Source organism: Catharus ustulatus, chromosome 2, assembly GCF_009819885.2.
Source record: "Catharus ustulatus isolate bCatUst1 chromosome 2, bCatUst1.pri.v2, whole genome shotgun sequence".
In the NCBI taxonomy this organism is placed as follows: Eukaryota; Metazoa; Chordata; class Aves; order Passeriformes; family Turdidae; genus Catharus; species Catharus ustulatus.
In genome coordinates, this window is record NC_046222.1 from 1,118,975 (window position 1) to 1,136,504 (window position 17,530).

General features: G+C 53.4%; 1 protein-coding gene across 1 annotated transcript; it reads right to left on the bottom strand.

Moving 5' to 3' along the window:
• Nucleotides 1-1,193: 1,193 nt before the first annotated feature.
• P2RY2 (purinergic receptor P2Y2) lies at nt 1,194-10,857 on the bottom strand. Its single transcript, XM_033083858.1, has 2 exons — nt 10,724-10,857; nt 1,194-4,243 (listed from the first exon to the last, which is right to left on the bottom strand). The coding sequence occupies exon 2, from the start codon at nt 4,237-4,239 to the stop codon at nt 3,163-3,165; it is 1,077 nt and encodes a 358-aa protein (XP_032939749.1). The 5' UTR covers nt 4,240-4,243; nt 10,724-10,857; the 3' UTR covers nt 1,194-3,162.
• Nucleotides 10,858-17,530: the final 6,673 nt, after the last annotated feature.

The window sequence follows — 17,530 nt, forward strand, 5'->3', positions numbered from 1 at the left end:
ACTCACGTGTGACCCTTTGGTCCCTGGGCATTGCCCCCAGAGAGAGAGATCCCAAAAATCTGGGCTGAAAATCAAGAGGGGCTTTTCAGAGGGTGCATCCTGGGATATCTAATTCAGCAATTCTGGGGCTCACAGCTATTTCTTTGGTATTGTGCTTTTCAGACTTCATGTTTTGGCAGCTCTAAGGGCTACAGAGTTCTTGAAAAGAGTAAGCAGAGCAAAGCTTTCTGCACTGGTGCAGGGGACTGTGAAGGGCTTCTGTCCCACAGGGGTGATGAGGGACTGGCTGCCCCTTGTAGAATTGCTGGGGCATCATGACTAAACTGATGTGAAAACAATGTCAGGATGAAAAGTGAAGGAATTCACAGAACCAGAGAGTCATGGAATCACAGAAGGTTTGGCTTGGAAAGGACCTTAAAGATCATCTCATTCTGAACCCCCTGCCATGGGCAGGGACACCTTGCACCAGCCCTGTCCAGCCTGGCCTTGAACATTTCCAGGGATGCACAGAGCAGTGGGTTTCCAAAAACTGCATTTGCAGACATCATCCATATCCCTTGGAAGCTCCTCTTTGAGCTGCCCAGGTTATTCCTGAGCAGACTGCAAGGTGACTTGGCCAGAGTTTGGAATTTACACATCCATGGAGCTGAGTGTGTCCTGAGCCTTGTGTCACCGACAGAGAAAGGCCCAGGGAAAGCCAGACTGGGGACCAAGATAAATTGCAAACCAAATGAAAACTAAATTGAAACCAAATGTATTTTTTTCTTGGGGACTTGTGGTTAGGCTCAGGAAACCTTCTGCTGGTGTCTGCAGAGGAAGGTGAGGAGCCTCTGAAACCCAGAGGCTTCCAACATCTTGGTTTGGTGGCTTCTGAGTGGCTGGGAGAACCAGAAAAACAAAACAAAACACCTGGATTTTGCCAGAACTGGTGGCACCAGCCCCATGGAAATCTTGAATCAAGAGTGGAGATTGAATTAGATGGAGATCAAGATTCACAGAGGAGTAGACAGCTGTACCTGGAGCTTAAAATATTCCCATGGCATTCAACAACCCAGTTTCTACCCCCAACATGTATCTTTGTACATACCAGAGGAGACAGCAGAGAAGTAGAGCAGTAGAAATAAACTCATTTACTATCAGAAATCTGAGGTGTTTGCATGTTACAAAAATAAAAATGTACAGTCACTGTCATAAAACTCACTTTTTTTTTTCTCTCTCTCTCTCTAGTATAAGTTAGTGCTTTTACAAACAGAAACAAACAAACAAAAGTCTAGAGCTAGATTTCCAGCTGGTACCTCTCCAACTGCTCTGCATCTGGCCAGTGGGATGCCTTGGGGATGGAGATCACAGAGGGACACCCCTGATGACACTGGCAGTGCTCGAAGCCAGCTCAGAAGGAGCTGGGATTTCAAAGCAGGACCTCAGGAGGAAAGTTTGGGTAAGTTTTTTGTTGAATTATTCAGAGCACGTAACGTGTCCATGCTGCTTTTTGGTAAATGTGGGAGACTGGGCAAGGCCTGGCCTGGAGTGATGTTTGTACCAGGTCAGTGCCCTGGCTGGAATCATTTCTCCCAGCTATTTGTCTCGCCCCAGTGGCTGTGCCATGACCCTCACCACAAAGCCAAGCTCCCTCCACAAGAACAAAGGAATAAAGGTGCTGCCATGGGGCAAGTCTGGTCTTAACCCAATCCTATCCTAAACACACTCGAGGCTGGGATGAACCACCCCACAAATGTCCTGTTTGCCTTTCCCTCCTGTGGTTGTGACATTGTTGGTGGGGACAGGAGCCCTCCTGGGGGTGGGAGCACAGGAACCTCCCAGTTAGCCCTGAATGGTTCCAGTCACCCGTGACTGAACACAACTGGTGACATGGCAACGTGGCTTTGTCCCCTCCAAACCACTTCACAAGGAGGAAGGATGGGAGAAACTAAGGAGTGGTCTGAGGTCTTGCCTAAGTCAACATCAAATGTGTTTGCCTAGTCCTGAAATTGAGCTTTTACCAAACGTGACTCGTCCAGTGCTGCAGCCCAAGCAATTTTCATTTTTGGGGAGAGGAATCAGGAATCCTCCTGGCAGGGAAATCATGGACCTGGGCTCTGGGCTCTCCAACAATTACAGGGAAAAAGACCAAGAGTACCTTCTGGTGAAATGCTTTGTGGACATTTTTTACAAATCCAGACAGAATGGGATTAAGCTCAGCACCATTTGCAGCTCCTCAACTCAGGGTTTTTAGTGCTGGCAATTTTGTCACCTCTGAGGGACAGCAATGGGGACGGGACAGTGCTCAGCCAAGGGATGAACACTGGTCTTTGCTGCTGTGCTAGAAACATGAGTCACCAGGAAAGGGGTTAAAAACAAGATATGAACAGCTCACCTTAAATTTTAATGAGATGGAGATGATTATTAAAGCCAGCAGCTGGAAGCTGTAGGTTCCTAAAAGCTTTTAGGACTGTTGTTGTTGGGAAGCTTTCTAATGGGTTTTTCGGAAGATGTTGGCCCCACTGGAGAAGCCTACAGGGGACCTGCTCGATGGTACCAGTAAACTCCAGTGGGCTGCTACCAGTGCACCCCAGTGGGATGGAATGTCCATCAGCACCCTGGTTAATGGGAAGCCAGCCCTTGGACAGGAGCTGGGAATGCCATCCCTGCTCTGACAGCTTGAAGCTGGGAGAGCATTTCTTCAGGGACACAAAGCTGTGGGAGACCCTTTCCTGCTCTGGGTGATACTTGTCCTTGACATTTGCACCAAGCTGTTCAGCAGAACTGCAGCTGCCTCTCCCCATCCACCCAAAGCCCTTCCTGCCTTGCCAAGGCACAGAGAAACTCTGGCTCCCCCGTGCCAGATGGAATTCCTTAGGGGGACCTTTCGCACACAGCGTTTTTGTTTTGGAAAATGATTCGAGGCACTCAGGGCATGACTTTTTTCCCCAGATTTGGTCACCTCAGAGGGGCAGGCTGGGATGCAGAGCCAGAGATCAGGGTTCACGTGTGCAACCACAGCTGCATCTTCCTTAAAAAGATACAGCAAAACAGGCAGAGCGCGTTTGACACAGACCACGCTGGAGTGGGTGCAAGCCCGGCACCCCAAACACCCAAAGGCTCGGGCCCCAGAGCATGCTGTCCTCCCTTCACAGCCAGGATAAACCCTTCTGTGCAGCAGAGCTAGGATTTCAGCTCCTTGGAGAGCGTGTCCGTGTCACTGCTGGTTCCCAGGTGACTGTTGGGCACGATGCTCAGCGCCACCTCGTTCTGAGGCTTCCCTGGCATTTTGTTGCCCGCAAACTTCATAAATCGTTGCCCTGCTAGGAAATACAAAATGGGATCCAAGCAGCTGTTGGTGCTGGCCAGGGGTCGAGTCACCTTGTAGGCCAGATTGATGGCATTGAGGGTCTGGCAGCTGAGGTCCCAGCTCCGGAAGGAGTAGTACAAGGTACGAGTGACGTGGAAGGGCAGGAAGCACACAATGAAGACCACCAGGACGATGATGATCATCTTCACCGACTTCTTCTTGGAGCGGGACAGGCGGGACATGCCGCGGGTGGGCTGGAGCAGCCGCCGGGCCATCAGGCAGTAGCAGACGATGATGACGAGGAAGGGGATGCAGAAGAGCAGCACCAGCATCACCGAGCTGTAGATGACAAACTGGCCGAAGAGGTCCTTGCTGGACGTGTCGTGGCAGGTGATGGTGTCGCCCTTGACGCTGGTGGTGACGAAGAAGAGCACGGGGGACTGGCACGCCACGGTCACCACCCACACGGCCACCGACACGCGGCGCGCGTGGCGCACGTGGCCCCAGCGCAGCGACTTCAGCGGGAAGCAGATGCCCAGGAAGCGATGGATGCTGATGCAGAGCAGGAAGAGGATGCTGCAGTAGAGGTTGGTGTAGAAGAGGAAGCGGACGATCTTGCACAGCCCCACGCTGAAGGGCCAGTTGTCCCCCATGGCGTAGTAGTACACCAGCAGGGGCAGGGACACCACGTAGAGCGTGTCGGAGATGGCCAGGTTGAACATGTAGGTGGTGGAGGCGTTCCAGGTCTTGATCCTGAAGATGAAGGCGTAGAGGGCCAGCAGGTTGAGGAAGAGCCCCACCACACACACGATGCCGTAGGAGACGGGCAGCAGGACGTATTTGAAGTCCTCGTCAAACACGCACTTGTAGGGGCTGTCATCTGTGCCACCCGGGTCCAAGGAGCTGTTGGTGATCCTGCTCCAGGTTGGAGGAGTTGTGAGGTTCTCCATCACCCTGGGGGGAAAGCAAGGAGGCTGTAAGGACATGGAGGCAATGGCTCAAGAGGGAAGAACATCACTGACCACACACCTGGTGCCACAACTGAGTAGTTCCTGGCACGGAGGAAATATGGTCAAGTGGATGAGGTGAGTTTTATGTAGCCTCATTTTGCATCTGGAGCACAGAGGAAAAACTGAGCTGCTTTAAAGTCACCCAGATCACATGTGGGAGTCCACCTCAGACTTCCTGCAGCCCAGTTCATTGTCCCAAACCTCCCCTCCCATCGGGTTCACACAGAAATTTGGTCTCCTGCATCACAGAACAGGAAAGATGCTCCATTCTGTGTTTAACCAGCCACGAGAAGCGACTCAGCTGAGCACCAGTGAAATGAGTCCTGCTAAATCCCAGGTACAAAGGATTAAAAAGTGGAATTTCAGCAAGCAATCCTTGCCCCCATGTCAGAGGTCTTCAGATCCTTCTGGCAGGGCAAACCTCCCCATACCTGCAGGGCCTGTAATCAAACCTTGCCCCTTCTCCACCACAGGGGCTCTGTCTGGCTTGGCTGCTGATGAGGATGAGGGGTCTTTAATGGGTTTAGTGTTGGGTTGATGGTGGCCAGGTCACAGTCCTGCTCCCTGGCCTTGAGCCCTGCTTGTGCAGAGCTGATTTCTGCACGGGAGGAGAAAATGGCCTTGAAAGGGTCTCTGCACTACACAGAGCCTGGCCTGTCTGTGAGGAGGGACAAGGGCCCTTTTGTGCCCTGGGCTCTGCTGACATATGATCTCTGAGAGAGTCCCTGGGTCAGGAATCAAATTAAAATGCATTTCCTCCCTTCCCGTAAGAGAAGCCGGTCTGATGTCCCTGCTGTCCCCTGCCTTACGGGAAGCCTGTGGAAATGGGGGGTTACACAGAGATTAATCCAGCCCAGCAGCTCAGGGACCAGGAGCTCCTGCAGGAGAAAAGGTCCAAGGAAAGGTGCCCAAGGAATGAGTGTGTGGGATGCACCCTGACCCAAACCTCACCAGGATTTCAGGCGGAAAAGAGCGATCCAGGCCTTTTCAGGTGAAGAGCTCAGCTCTAACCTGGTGCCACCATGCTGAGGGACAGTGGGGCCATCCCCTTCAAAATAAACACGAGATCCAGAGCTATCCTGCCCCTCCCTCCAACTCAGACCCTGCAGGGAAGGAGGCAGTGACAGCCTCCTCGAAGCTGCCAGCCTGGATGATATCTCACCAAAGTGAAGCACCTGGGTACTAAAAAGCACCTTGACAACTGCTTGCTGAGGGAGAAGGGATGAAGTGATGCTTCCAGCCCATCACAAGGGGATAACTCCAGTCCTTGCTCCAGGGACTGCATCAAACAACCTGTCCAGAAATGCACTGACACCATCCATGATGTTTCCCCCATCCTGCTGCTTTCTTTCCCCTTGGAGCAGAGCAGGAGCAGTGCTGGCTGAGGCTCACACTTCCCAAGGACAGGGGTGAAAATCACAACCACACTCACACCCCAGCTAATCTGCAATATCTGCAAAAACCCCAATATCACTTTGGGAGCCACTCTGTGATGACAATCAGGAGTCAGCACTATCCTGCCCTCAGGGTTTTGCTTTTCCTGCACTCAGTTCAGCTTTGCTCCCATCCTGTTTGCCCCAAGCCTCGGCAGTGTGGCTGTGGATGGAGAGGGTTAACAGGGCTCTGGAAGATGGGAAAACATTTTCCAGCTGCTGTTCTCTGCAGTTTCTTCCTTCCCCCTGAGCTTTGCAGATCTGTGGCCAGCCAGAGAGAGGTTGCCCGCAGACCTGGCAGCCGATGAAACGGGTTGGGCAGGCCACCGTGACCGAGGGAAGCCACACAAGATGCCCTAAAAGGCACAGGGAAGGGTTACACAGCTCCAGAGGCTTCAGCCTGGCATGGGATTTCTCCATCTGCATTCCCTCTCTCCCCTGCACATAACCCAGCACTGATGGGGGGAGATCACCCTGAATTCCAGCTCATCTTCCCACAGGTTCCAGCAAGAAAACCCAACCCTAATCCACCCGTAAGCCAAGGTGGGGAATCTCCTCTGGCTGCCCAGGGATGTGCCAAGCTCCTCATCTCCATCTTCAGGACAAGGAGCAGTGTTTGCTGGTTGGTTTGAATGGAGCCTTGTCCTTGCTGTCGTGCTCTCCCTCCCTTCCCCTCTGGGAATGCAAAAGCTTTTCTTTTTCCTTTTCTGCCCAAGTTTTGCCCAGAATCCCTGGGACAAACCCTGCTGTGTGTGCGTGGCCGCAGCCCACCCCCTCTCCCCAGTCCTGCTGCATCTGCAGGGAGCGAGCTGCAGAGGCCAGGGCCAGCCAGGGCATGTGAAGGCACAAGAGCTGGCAGCTGGCACTGCCCTTTGCTGTGCCCACAAATGCCAGCTCCGGTTGTGACAGCCCGAGCCCCCGGCAGGGACGAGGGGAGGGCGACAGCAGCAGCAATCCCTGAGGATGCCAAGGGGGATAAACACTTGTGTGATGCCCAAAAGCAAGCAAAGCACGATGCTTTGGTGAGAACCACCTCATCACTCCATGTCCCAGCCCTTGCAGAGGTCACAGTGGAGGGTTTTTCTCTAGCATTGGGTGCAGGGGACCAGGAGCAGCTTTTTGAGTGCACACACACCCCCATGCTGAGCCATGTGCAGGCTGCAGTGGCTGGACCGTCTCTGTCTCTGCAGTGTGGCCTTGGACCTGTTTATCCCACGGAATATGGGAGTTTTTTCCCAGAAAACTCCTCAGTGCCAGTGGATGAAGGCAGCACAGGAGAGGAGCTTGGTGATGAGAGGAGCCAGGGAACATCATTGCCCTCAAATAAAGTACCCATAGGCATGTGCATGTGAAGTCAGCATCCCAAAATGCCCCTGTAACTGTATCTGCCAGCAATATTTAGATCTGCTAATATGGGAAAGGAGGGGGCTGTCATGGGAGAAGGTCATGGATGGGCAGCACTCCATAGGGACACCACAGAACAGGCACTGAATTGCCCAGTAAAGGCCTTGACTCCTGATTTCTGCTCCATTTTTCAGCACTCCCAGTGCCATCCCGGCCGTGTTTTGTGCTCAGGAATTTGCCAGGCAGCAGCAAAGTCAGTGAAAGCAACAAAGCACAACCAAATCACGGCTGCCATGAATACATTTTCACGGGGGGCTGATGAGGTTTAATTGGCCTTCCCAAATAATTAATGTAGATTAATCTACCAGCAGGACCTCACAGAGGCAGCCCTTGGTTGTGCCACAGCTCCCACTGTTTTAGGCTGGAGGCTGAAACCACGATCCAGTCACATCTTCTCCCTGACTCCCTTCCAAAGGACACACGGAGAACGTGGGTGTTTTCCCTGCCCTAATTCAGAGGCATTTCGTAGACTCATCAAAATCCTCACTCAGGATCAGGAACTACTCTAGACTCTGGGAAGCAAACAACCTGGAATTGTTTTTCACTGCTCTGGACTGCGGTTCAAGCCCTTTGTGACCAAAAGCAAACAGGCAACGCGTTCGGATGCTCCTGTCTGCTCAGAGCCATGAGACGGGATCCAGCCGAAATCTGAGCCTGCCTGGCTGTCCTCTGCCCCTTCCCTCTGGATCCTTTCTGCCATGGTGACCTTCAGAGCCTTTCTCCTCCAGGCTGGCCACAGCCACCAGCGTGGGCTGAGGAACCCCTCAGTGTCCCAGCTCCACCATCCTCAGCGCTTCTCTGCAGCCATCCCAAGGCAAGACACCTCCAAAATCCATTCCCAGGATAGCCAAGCAGCTTAAGGGGCTTTATCCACCTCCCTGCCAGGCAACATCCCTCCTTTATCCCTGATGGGTGGGGTCTACCCCTTCCTCCACCCCCAAAACAGCCAGAGCACCTCATTTAAACCAAAACCTTGCAAGGAATCTGTTTTTGTCCCTACAAAAAAGTACCTTTGGAGGGCAGCTCCACTCCAGAAATGGAGCCACTCCACTGAAGCAGCCACGTGCCTCAGTTTCCCCTCTTGTTGTCAGGCTGAGAAAGAGCAGAGTTGTATTTGCTTTCTCCATAAAAAATATTTTTCTGGGGGTGTTTTGGTTTCCTAGAGAGTTTTTCAGTAACTTGATCCAAGCTAAAAATGGGAGAGAGAGTCTGGAGAAAAGATACAGAGAGTTTAAAAGAACTTTATGACTTTGTTTGGAGGTCAAATGAAATGTTTTACTGAGAGAGAACTCACTCCTTCTAAAAAATTCTGTTTTCCCCCAAGAAACTTCCTGAATTCCCCCCTGAATCAATCTCTCTCCCAGCCTTCACTTCCCAGGGGGTACCAAACCTCCTGCCTTCCTCCACACCATGGGAAATCAATCTGGATTAACCAATCTGTGGCTTTAAGGTGAATTAACAAAGCATTAAAACCATTGGTGACAATGGTAATTAAGGCCATTCAGTAGGACCTGACTCAATTCCCAGCATGGCAAGGCTCTGGGGATGGATCCTTCTGGAAGCAAACACCAACCCTGGCCAATATTTAATCCCTTTATCAACACTTCCCTTCCTGCTTCAGCAAAGGTGATGTTCCCTTTTCTCTGCCTGTTTTTTCCCTGCTGTGGGATTGGGGTGGATCCTACCTGAGCCCTCAAACTTCCAGTTTTACTTATTCCATGGGGAAACAGAGCACTTCATCCTTTAGGCTGCCTGCAGGTAGGAAGGTGGTGCTTCCATCAGGAGTTTGACTCCGTGACCTTTTGATGCTCACTGGAGGCAGCAACAGTCAGAGAGAAGAGTGTGGGACCACAATCTGGTAACCCTGCAAGCCCTGAATCTGGGAGAAAAGGACATTTCCATGGAGACCTCCCAGCCTCCTGCCCACTCCAAGGGAGTCACAAACACCCTGCATGACCAGGATAAAACACAATGGCACCACCAGAAAACCCCACAGCGGGTGGAGACTTTGGGGGATAATTTTTGGTTCCATGGGCAGCATCCCACGGAGGCAATGGGGTCTTTGCCTCACGGGAGGTTCCCATGCAGGTTTTAGTGGGGGCTGCTGAGCGCTGAGGAGGGAGCCCGGCGTGGCCGGCAGCACGCTCCGCTGCCACAGAGCTATTCATGGCTTTGGCTCCGTGTCAACAACCCCAGATAAAAATCGCACTGGGCAGAGACAGGATAAAGTCACTCAGTGCCACAGAAATCCTTCTGGGCCTTTTATAACCCACTGAGCCCCGGGACGCGGCCGCGCTTCGGGGCTCAGCGCATTTTGGGGTGTCTCCCTTTGCTCTGGAGCCCCTCAACCTATCAGTCACGCTTTGCTCGAGGCAAAATGAGAGGAATTTGGTGGTAATGGAACGGCCCAATTTTGGCAGCAGCCACCAGGAGCTAGGGCCACCAACCCCCAATGCTGGTGGCCCTCCAGAGCCGGGTTTGCTGCTCCTCACCTCGTGTACAGGAAGGCAGTGGGTTGCCAAATGGCTTTTGCAATAAACTGATAAGAAAACTGGAGTAGAAAGAGAAATAAGATGTTTTGACCCCAAAGTTGTTCCTGAAGTGATGTCAGCCGGTGCCCAGCTCCGGGAAGAAGGGTGTTTTGGAGTTAGGAGCTGCCAGAAGGAGTCAAAGGGTTTGAAATCAGAGTATCACCCACTGCAGTGTAAATTAAAACACTTCCAAAGAAATTACATAGGGAGCCTAGCATGCAAAGAGGTGGAAAAACCCGCAGAGCAAAGCAGGGAGTCAGCTCCATGGTTTAACCAGAGCTGTGTACAGGAAATCACGGATAAACAGCCAGTGAATTCCCCAGGGAACTCAGAAACCAAGCAGCAAAGACATTATTGTGAATTAATGTATTAAAAAAATCCTACCATTCAGGCAAAGAGGAGCAAAAGGAGTAGGAGTCTTTCCTGAGTGCCCAGTGTGAACCCTTTGTGCCAGCACAAGCCCATGCCAGCAACTCCCTGCTGGCTGCCGGTGCCACTGCCCTGTCTGGGGGCACTTTGGGGCTTCGGGGCAGTTTTAGTGGCAGTAGGGGCAGTATCGGGGTTCGGCTGTGTCCATGCAGTGCCCCACTCCCTGCACTGGGACCGTGTGTCACCCATGTCACCCAGACAGCGACAAGTGCCACTGTATGTGCACATGGGGGCGTGTGTGTCCCCTATACGTGTGTGTGTCCCCTATACGTGTGTATCCCCTATACATCTGTGTGTGTGTGACCCCTAGACATCTCTGTGTACGTTTCCCCTATACATCTGTGTGTCCCCTATACGTGTGTGTGTCCCCTATACGTGTGTGTCCCCTATACATCTCAGTGTATGTTTCCCCTATACATCTGTGTGTCCCCTATACATGTGTGTCCCCTATACGTGCGTGTCGGGTCCGCACTCCAACCCCATCCACGAGCTTCCCACTCGACCCTGGAGGTCGCCACCCGTCCTCCCCTGTCGGGAGCAGGACACGCACCCCTACATCCCCCCCATGGTCCCCCCATTGTCCCCCCCGGTCCCCCGTGCTCCCCCGCCCGCCGCAGCCGCGCTCACCGGGCGATGCCGAGCCGGGGGCTCAGCGCCGGGGGTCGTGCCCGGGGTCGTGCCGGGGGCTCAGCGCCGATCGCCCCGCTCAGGAGGGCGGCGGAGACCACGCCATGCCCGGGTTCGATCCTTCCTTTCGCCGCTCCCGGTGCCGCCGCTCCCGGTGCCGCCGCTCCCGGTGCCGCCGCTCCCGGTGCCGCCGCCGCGTGTGTGCCGGGACGGGGCGGGCGTGGGGCTGCACCGCCCTCCCGGCGCTGGGAATGGGGTTGGGACGGGGCAGGACCTCGGCCAGAACTGCCCCGCCCGGGGCCGGGTCCGCCCCTTCCCCCGCGGACGGGACTGGAGCTGTCCCGGCGGGATGGGAACGTGCCGGGGGTCGGGAGCGGAGTCCCACCGCCCACTCTCCTTCCCGCTCCGGGATGGCACTATGGATGGGATCGGGATTAGGGATAGAGCAGGACCTCCCCGCTCCCTCCTGCGGAGACTGGGGATGGGAATGGGACCAGGACCGGACACCGACAGCTCTCCCCTTTCTGTCCCGGGAATGGGACCGGGATAAGGGCTGGGACAGGACAACCCCCTCCCCATCCTCCAGAAATGGGAGCGTGGATGGCATCAGAATTGGGACTGACATTGGAGACAGATGATTGCTCCCCAGATCCTCCCCCGGGGATGGGACCAGGGATGGGGCTGGAGTTAGGACAGAAACAGGATCCTTCTCACCTCTCTGCCCCGGGAATGGGACCATGGATGGGATTGGAGCTGGGACTGAGACCTGACTCACGTCCCAGGGGTACTAGGATCGGGACTGATGCCAGGACTGGGATGTTGGGACTTTCCATCATTTCTGCAACCAGGAGGACACAGCAGAAGGTTTGCTTGAGGTTTGCCCCTTGCTGTGTGTTCTTCGAACTGCTGTTCCCACGGAGCCCTGGCAGGATACAGCCTCCCAGGGAGCTGTAGGATGCTGTGGAGGGCACCTCTCCCGCAGGTGGCTGCTGCCCAAGGGAGGCAGTAGCCAGGTTCAACCCTTCCCAGTGTGGCTCATGGACACGGGTGAAAATCCTTCAGATTTGGGGGGCTGGGGGAACAGGCACAGCCCCACTGGATCGTGTGCAGGTGGCCCAGTTGTTTTCCACTGCTGTGAGCACAGAGTGAGCCCCGGTGCTCCCCCGAGTATTCCCCATCTGTGTCCCTGGGTGAAAGCCAGATCCTCCTTCCCAGCTGGATCTGATTTCAAGTGGGGGTCCTTGGGCCCCCTGGATGCGGCTGGGGGGACTGTGAAGCCCCTGATGGAGGAGGGGAAGGACACCAATGGCATCTATTATTCAACAGCAGAAACTGGCAGATGGCTATAAGGAGGCATAAAGAGGATATGCGCTCCTGGCATGAACACAGTGCTGCAGAGATTTTGCTCACAGACCTCTATGCCAGAAAAGAGCAAAAAAAATATTCCTGTTTCCTTCTTCTGATGTAATTTGTTTGAGGAGGGAAAACAATACATCACATCGCAGCTATTTGGGGCTGATAAGGGAGGAAGGACAGGCTTGCTGCTTGCCCAGAGCGGGGAGATGCCTGGGAGGAGCTGGTGAGTGAGGCTCAGCTGGGTGAAGCTGCCCAGCAGTGCCCTGGGTGCTGCCTTCAGCCCATCTCTCCTGGATTTGGAAACATTTCTCGGGCAAAGGTTGGGTTCATCCAGCCGCAGTGCCTTGCTTTCATCCTCCAAATCCTTCACCCTGCCAAGGAAGGATGATGTCCAGAGGTGATGGATGGACCTGTGGAGGATGTCCAGGCAGTTGTTGCTGTCCTTGCCTGAGCTGTGACCCGTGGGGTGATCGCTGCTGCTCAGCAGCCCTTGCCTGGCGTCATTTCCCCCAGCCTGGTCCTCCAAGGTCTGAACAACCACAGCTCTTCCTCCTCAAGATAAAGCCAAACAACTCAAAAACGAGAGGCAGGCGCCTTCCTCACCAGGGGTGATTAATTGTGGCCAGGCCTGCTGCGAGGTCTGCTTGGCGGCTCGGTGCTGGATGCTTCAGCAGGCCAGAGGAGATGTTTTCTAAAAGCTGTTTTGGAATGGGGAAGTGTCCCCTGGAGAGCCCTCTTCCCATCAGACCTTTTCTGAGTCTGGTTGAAGTCCCAGCAGCTTCCATCAAGCAGAAGCTTCCCAGCTTCACTGCTCACTGCAAGGAAAAATCTTTCATTTCCCTCCCTTTGCTTTTTCTCACTTTTCCCCTCTTGTTTGGGCGAGGGAGATGGAAGGAGGGTGGCAGCCCTAATCCACCTTCCTCATTTGTGTCCTTCATGCAGGGGGACCCAAAACCAGAGCCTCCCTCACCCCAAATCTCCATTTCCCAGCTCCACAGCAGCTCAAACAAGCCCAAGGAAGAGGCAGATGTTTTAAATCCTGCTGAAAAGCAAATGATTTGTGCAGCTGCAGCGCAGGAGACGGAGGCAATACCCGGCGAGCCGACCTGGAAACAGCCCCGCGTTTCCCTTCGTGGCTTCATTTTTCAACTGTTTTGGCAGCCCAGCAGGTTTCTAAGACGCTTTCAAAACATTTCCATGTTGACTAGAGGGCAGGAATGCGATACAGGAATGGGTGGACCGGGAAGGTCAGGCTGGCCACAGCAGAGCCGGCACTGCACCCATGGGTGCAGCTCAGACATGCAGGGAGACAGCGGCAGAAGTGCTGGTGACAAGCTGGCGTATATCAAATCTCTTCTCTTTTTTTTTTTTGCCTTTTATTTTATTTTTAAAGCTTTAGGTGCAGCAAGTAAGAGAGTTTGGCAGTGTTGGGCTGAGCCTGCCTCTCCTCAATCTGTGCAAGTTCAAACTGATGCCCTGATCCCACCGTGATGCTTCTCGAGGTGTCCTGGCTGGAAAGGTGTTCAGTCACCTAAAGGACACAGAAACCTGCCCTGTGAGACTGGGCTTGCAGGAGAAACATCCCATGGGAGCAGATGTGATTTTGCAGCTTCACAGGATGCCTGAGTTTTCCCTCCAGGATGTTCTTATTCAGGACCATCAACAACTTTCAAGGGGCAGCAAAAACCAGTGCAGCTGGAGAAGGAAACCTCTGCTCATGGTGCCGTTGGGATGTGCTGGAGAGAGACATGGGAGCACCTTCCCAGCAGCCAGCTGAGCTCCAAAATAGGCTGGGTTGGTTGGAGGTGGGAGCTAGGGCTGGAAAACACGGAGTCATGGAATCAGTAGGGCTGAAAAAGCCCTCTAAGATCATGGAGTCCAACCCTTAACCCAGCACTGCCGTGTTTGCTGCTAAACCATGTCCCCAATGCCACATTCCTTGAACATTTCAGTTCCAGGGACTGTGACTCCAGCATTTCCCTGGGCAGCCTGTTCCAATGCCTGACCACCCTTTCAGTCGAGAAACCTTTCTGAATACCCAATCTAAACCTCCTCAGTGTAACTCAGGACTTCTTGTCTGTACCAGGAGCCGGTCCCTCTGTCCATCCCTCATCCACACTTGCTCTGGGGAATCTCCTCCTGCCTCCTCTGAGGCTGCAGCACCCAGGAGGAGGTGCTGGGTGGGTGCTGAGCACAGAGAGACACTTTCCTCCTTTTTCCACCCTTTCCCCACTAATCCCTTTAGGAGGAGCTGACAAATGGACACAGACAGGGCACAGGGGACCTTTGCTGGGGCTGGTGCTCCGTGGGGAAGAGGGAAATCAGAGGAGACCCGAGGCACTTGATGCTCTCTGGGGGCAAGCAGCTGCAAGCAGTGAGCTTTGAGCACATTGCTTCAGTGCAGGAAGGGCTTTGCTCTGTGGCTGTGGCCATCTGGGTGTGGATTTTTTCTTCTCCACCAGCGGTTGGGGATTTTTTGTTTTTTGCCCAGCTTTCATTTCCTCCCCACTGAGCGCCTGTGATGTCTCTCCCCTTCTCACCATCAGGAGGGTCATGGGGGTGCCATGCACTTTCCCTCCAAGCTCCTGCATCACCCAGGTTTTTTGGAGGGGTTTTCAGAGTCCAGGTGCATTTTCCCCCCTCAGGATGATGCTTGCAAAGAGGGGAAGGGATGCTGCCACCACCTCCCAGGCAGCAGAAGCTGCCTGCTGGGCCCTAAAACAAAAGCATCCTGTTGTGGCCAGAAGTGTTGCTTCTAGAAAGAAACACATCACACCAGGGCAGGTGTGTTAAAACTGACTTGTGTTCTTGGGTGATGTGTGCTGCGGGTTCCCAGACATGGTTCTGCTCTGCAGCCTGTGCAGGGAGGGAGGGGGGGTGGGTCACAAAAAGTCACAAAACTCAACGAGGCCAGCTCTGGCAGGGTCATCTCTGCTCCTGCTGACCCCATTGATGGCTTCCTTAGGAGCAGAGGTGCTGAGTTTTCTGCCAAATTTCATGACATTTCCTCTTCCTCCAGGACTACCTAGAAAATAGTAAATAACACTGATTGAAAAAAACCCCAAAACAATCAAACCCATTCAATGTCTTATTCAGGAGGCTTTGAGCAAGTTGCAACAGCAGGAGCTGCTGGAAGAGGTGTCCTGGAAGACAGAACTTGCTGTTGGAGGAGGTTTTGCACTGATCCTGGCATTCAATAACACAAGTAAACACATGTCCTCAAACCAAGCCCTCCTAAAACCAGCAGCAGTGACCCATCCCCAGCCTAAAATAGTGCTGGGGGAGAGGCTCTCCTGAGAAAGGCTCCTTTCTCCTCCTTTCTCTATTTGCAGAGCTGCTGAGGAGCTGTTCAGGTGTGGTCCCAGCCATGCCTGGACCCCTGGCAGTGGCTTGGTGGGATTCAATGGGCATGGGCAGATGGATTGTGGGGTCCAATCACTCCCAAATTTTGTGGGGTTACTGCTTGGCTGACCCACCAGCAACTCAGCTGGGGGGTGTAAACACAGCCTGGCACCACAATGGATTTAGCTCCAGCTGGAGATTGGTTCAAGGGATGGAGTGACAGGGCCCCCATAGCATCCCATTTTTTACCTGATCCTCAAGAAATCCACAGCAAATAAAAGCCACAGGAGCAAATCCCCATTGGTGCTGGAGAAAAAGCCATGTTCCACTAGTTTTGTGGGCCATTATTTTTATTCTCAGCTCCCAGCAATGAGACCATTGTTTCAAACAAAAATACTTGTTCTCACTACGGGACTTTTGAAATCACTTCCTTCCCCTTCTGCTCCGAAACAACCCTTGTGTCCTCAGGGTGATTCCCTGAGGCTGTGACACCCCCAGGTATGGCCCTGGAGCCCAGAAAGCCACTGCTCCCTGTGGATGCCACACAAGGGGGTGATCCTTATCCAGCTCAGCCCAAAAAACAGAAGGCTTGCTCAGCCCCAGGGAGCCTAACCCCCTTGGAGACATCAATTTAAATGAACTTCAAATAAATTTTATTTGAAATTCGCTTTGAATGGGTGAAAGAACCACACCAAGTGTCTCTTTAGAGCCCAAGCTGGGGGATGTGAGGGATGGGTGAGGATGGGGAGGGCACCATCACACCTTCCCAGTGTCCCAGCCAGCCTCCTGGGTGACCCATCCTGCTTCTGCCCTTTGGGAGAGGGTTGGTGACCTCCTCCCATGTTTGAGTTGTCCTTTAGCACCTTCACCATGGATACAAACCCTGTTGGAAGAAAACCAACATTAGATCTGCTTCGACTGTCAATAACAATGCCAAAATCATTGAGGCTGGAAAAGACCTTTAAGACCATCAGGTACAATCACTCCCCCAGCACTGCCAATGCCACCACTATCCCATGTCCCCAAGTGCCACATCCCCATGGCTTTAGATCTCTCCAGAGATGGGGACTGCCCTGGGCAGGAAAACTTCCCTGCAGAGGATGGATGCAGTTCAGATTCTCCATTTTGAAACCCCTCTATCATCTTTTTTTTTTTAATTGCATTTGTAGTTTTTCATTTAACACACCAATTAGACCCAACCTGGGCTCTTGAAGCCCACCCTCAGAGGAATGCAGAGTTCTGTGGCCCCTGTTTTCCTGGCTGGAGGAAAGAGGGAAGGTGGGAATTTGGGAAATTGGGATTTGTCCCAGCCCAAAAAGGGAGACCAGCCCTGAGGCTCATTCCCAGCCGGAGTCCTTGTCAGGAAGCCAATATTGTTATCTAGGGCCTGGCTGGTGTTTCTTCTTTGGACTTCTGCCACTGCAGTTACAATATCTCTCCCACCACTCCCAGCATGTAAAGGTCACGTTCCAGAGATTAATCCGGAGCCTCCTTGGCTCGGGATCCCTGCTGGGACCAATGTGGAGCCAAAGCCTCGGATGCTGGGTGTGCGCTCCCAGGGCTGGAGAGCCCCTGGCCAGGAGTGTGCCTGTCACAGCCCCAGCGTCCTCTCTGAGCTGGACATGGAGCTGTGGACAATTCCGAGCTAAACAGAAGCCGGTTGGTTAATTCCGTGTAAATCTGCTCCCAGCCCTCAGCCAAGCAGCCCTGGGAAGTCCAAGTTTGCGAAAGAAGCTTTGGAGGCATCGAGGATGTTTGACCAGTTCTTACAGCACAGTTCTGCGCTTGGCTTTTGTCCAAACAAGTTCTGGAATGACAGGAAAGGGTTCCCAAGTTAAATACAAGAGGAGAGTAATTGAGTGCTTGATGAAATGGGTTTAGGTGAGGCATCTCTAAATGAAGGGATAAGCCGTGCCTAAGGAGCAGAGGAAGTGTGGGCAAGGAAAGAGGGAAGGGGAGCAGAAATTCCATTGTCCCCATGGAAAGAGGAGTCGATAGTCTGTGGCACAGGAGGTGGGAAGGACAGTGGGACCTGCAGTGTGTCCTCTGCAGGGACACAAACCTTCACACCAGCAGCATTTTCCCAGCTGGATGGGCCAAACCTGCTGC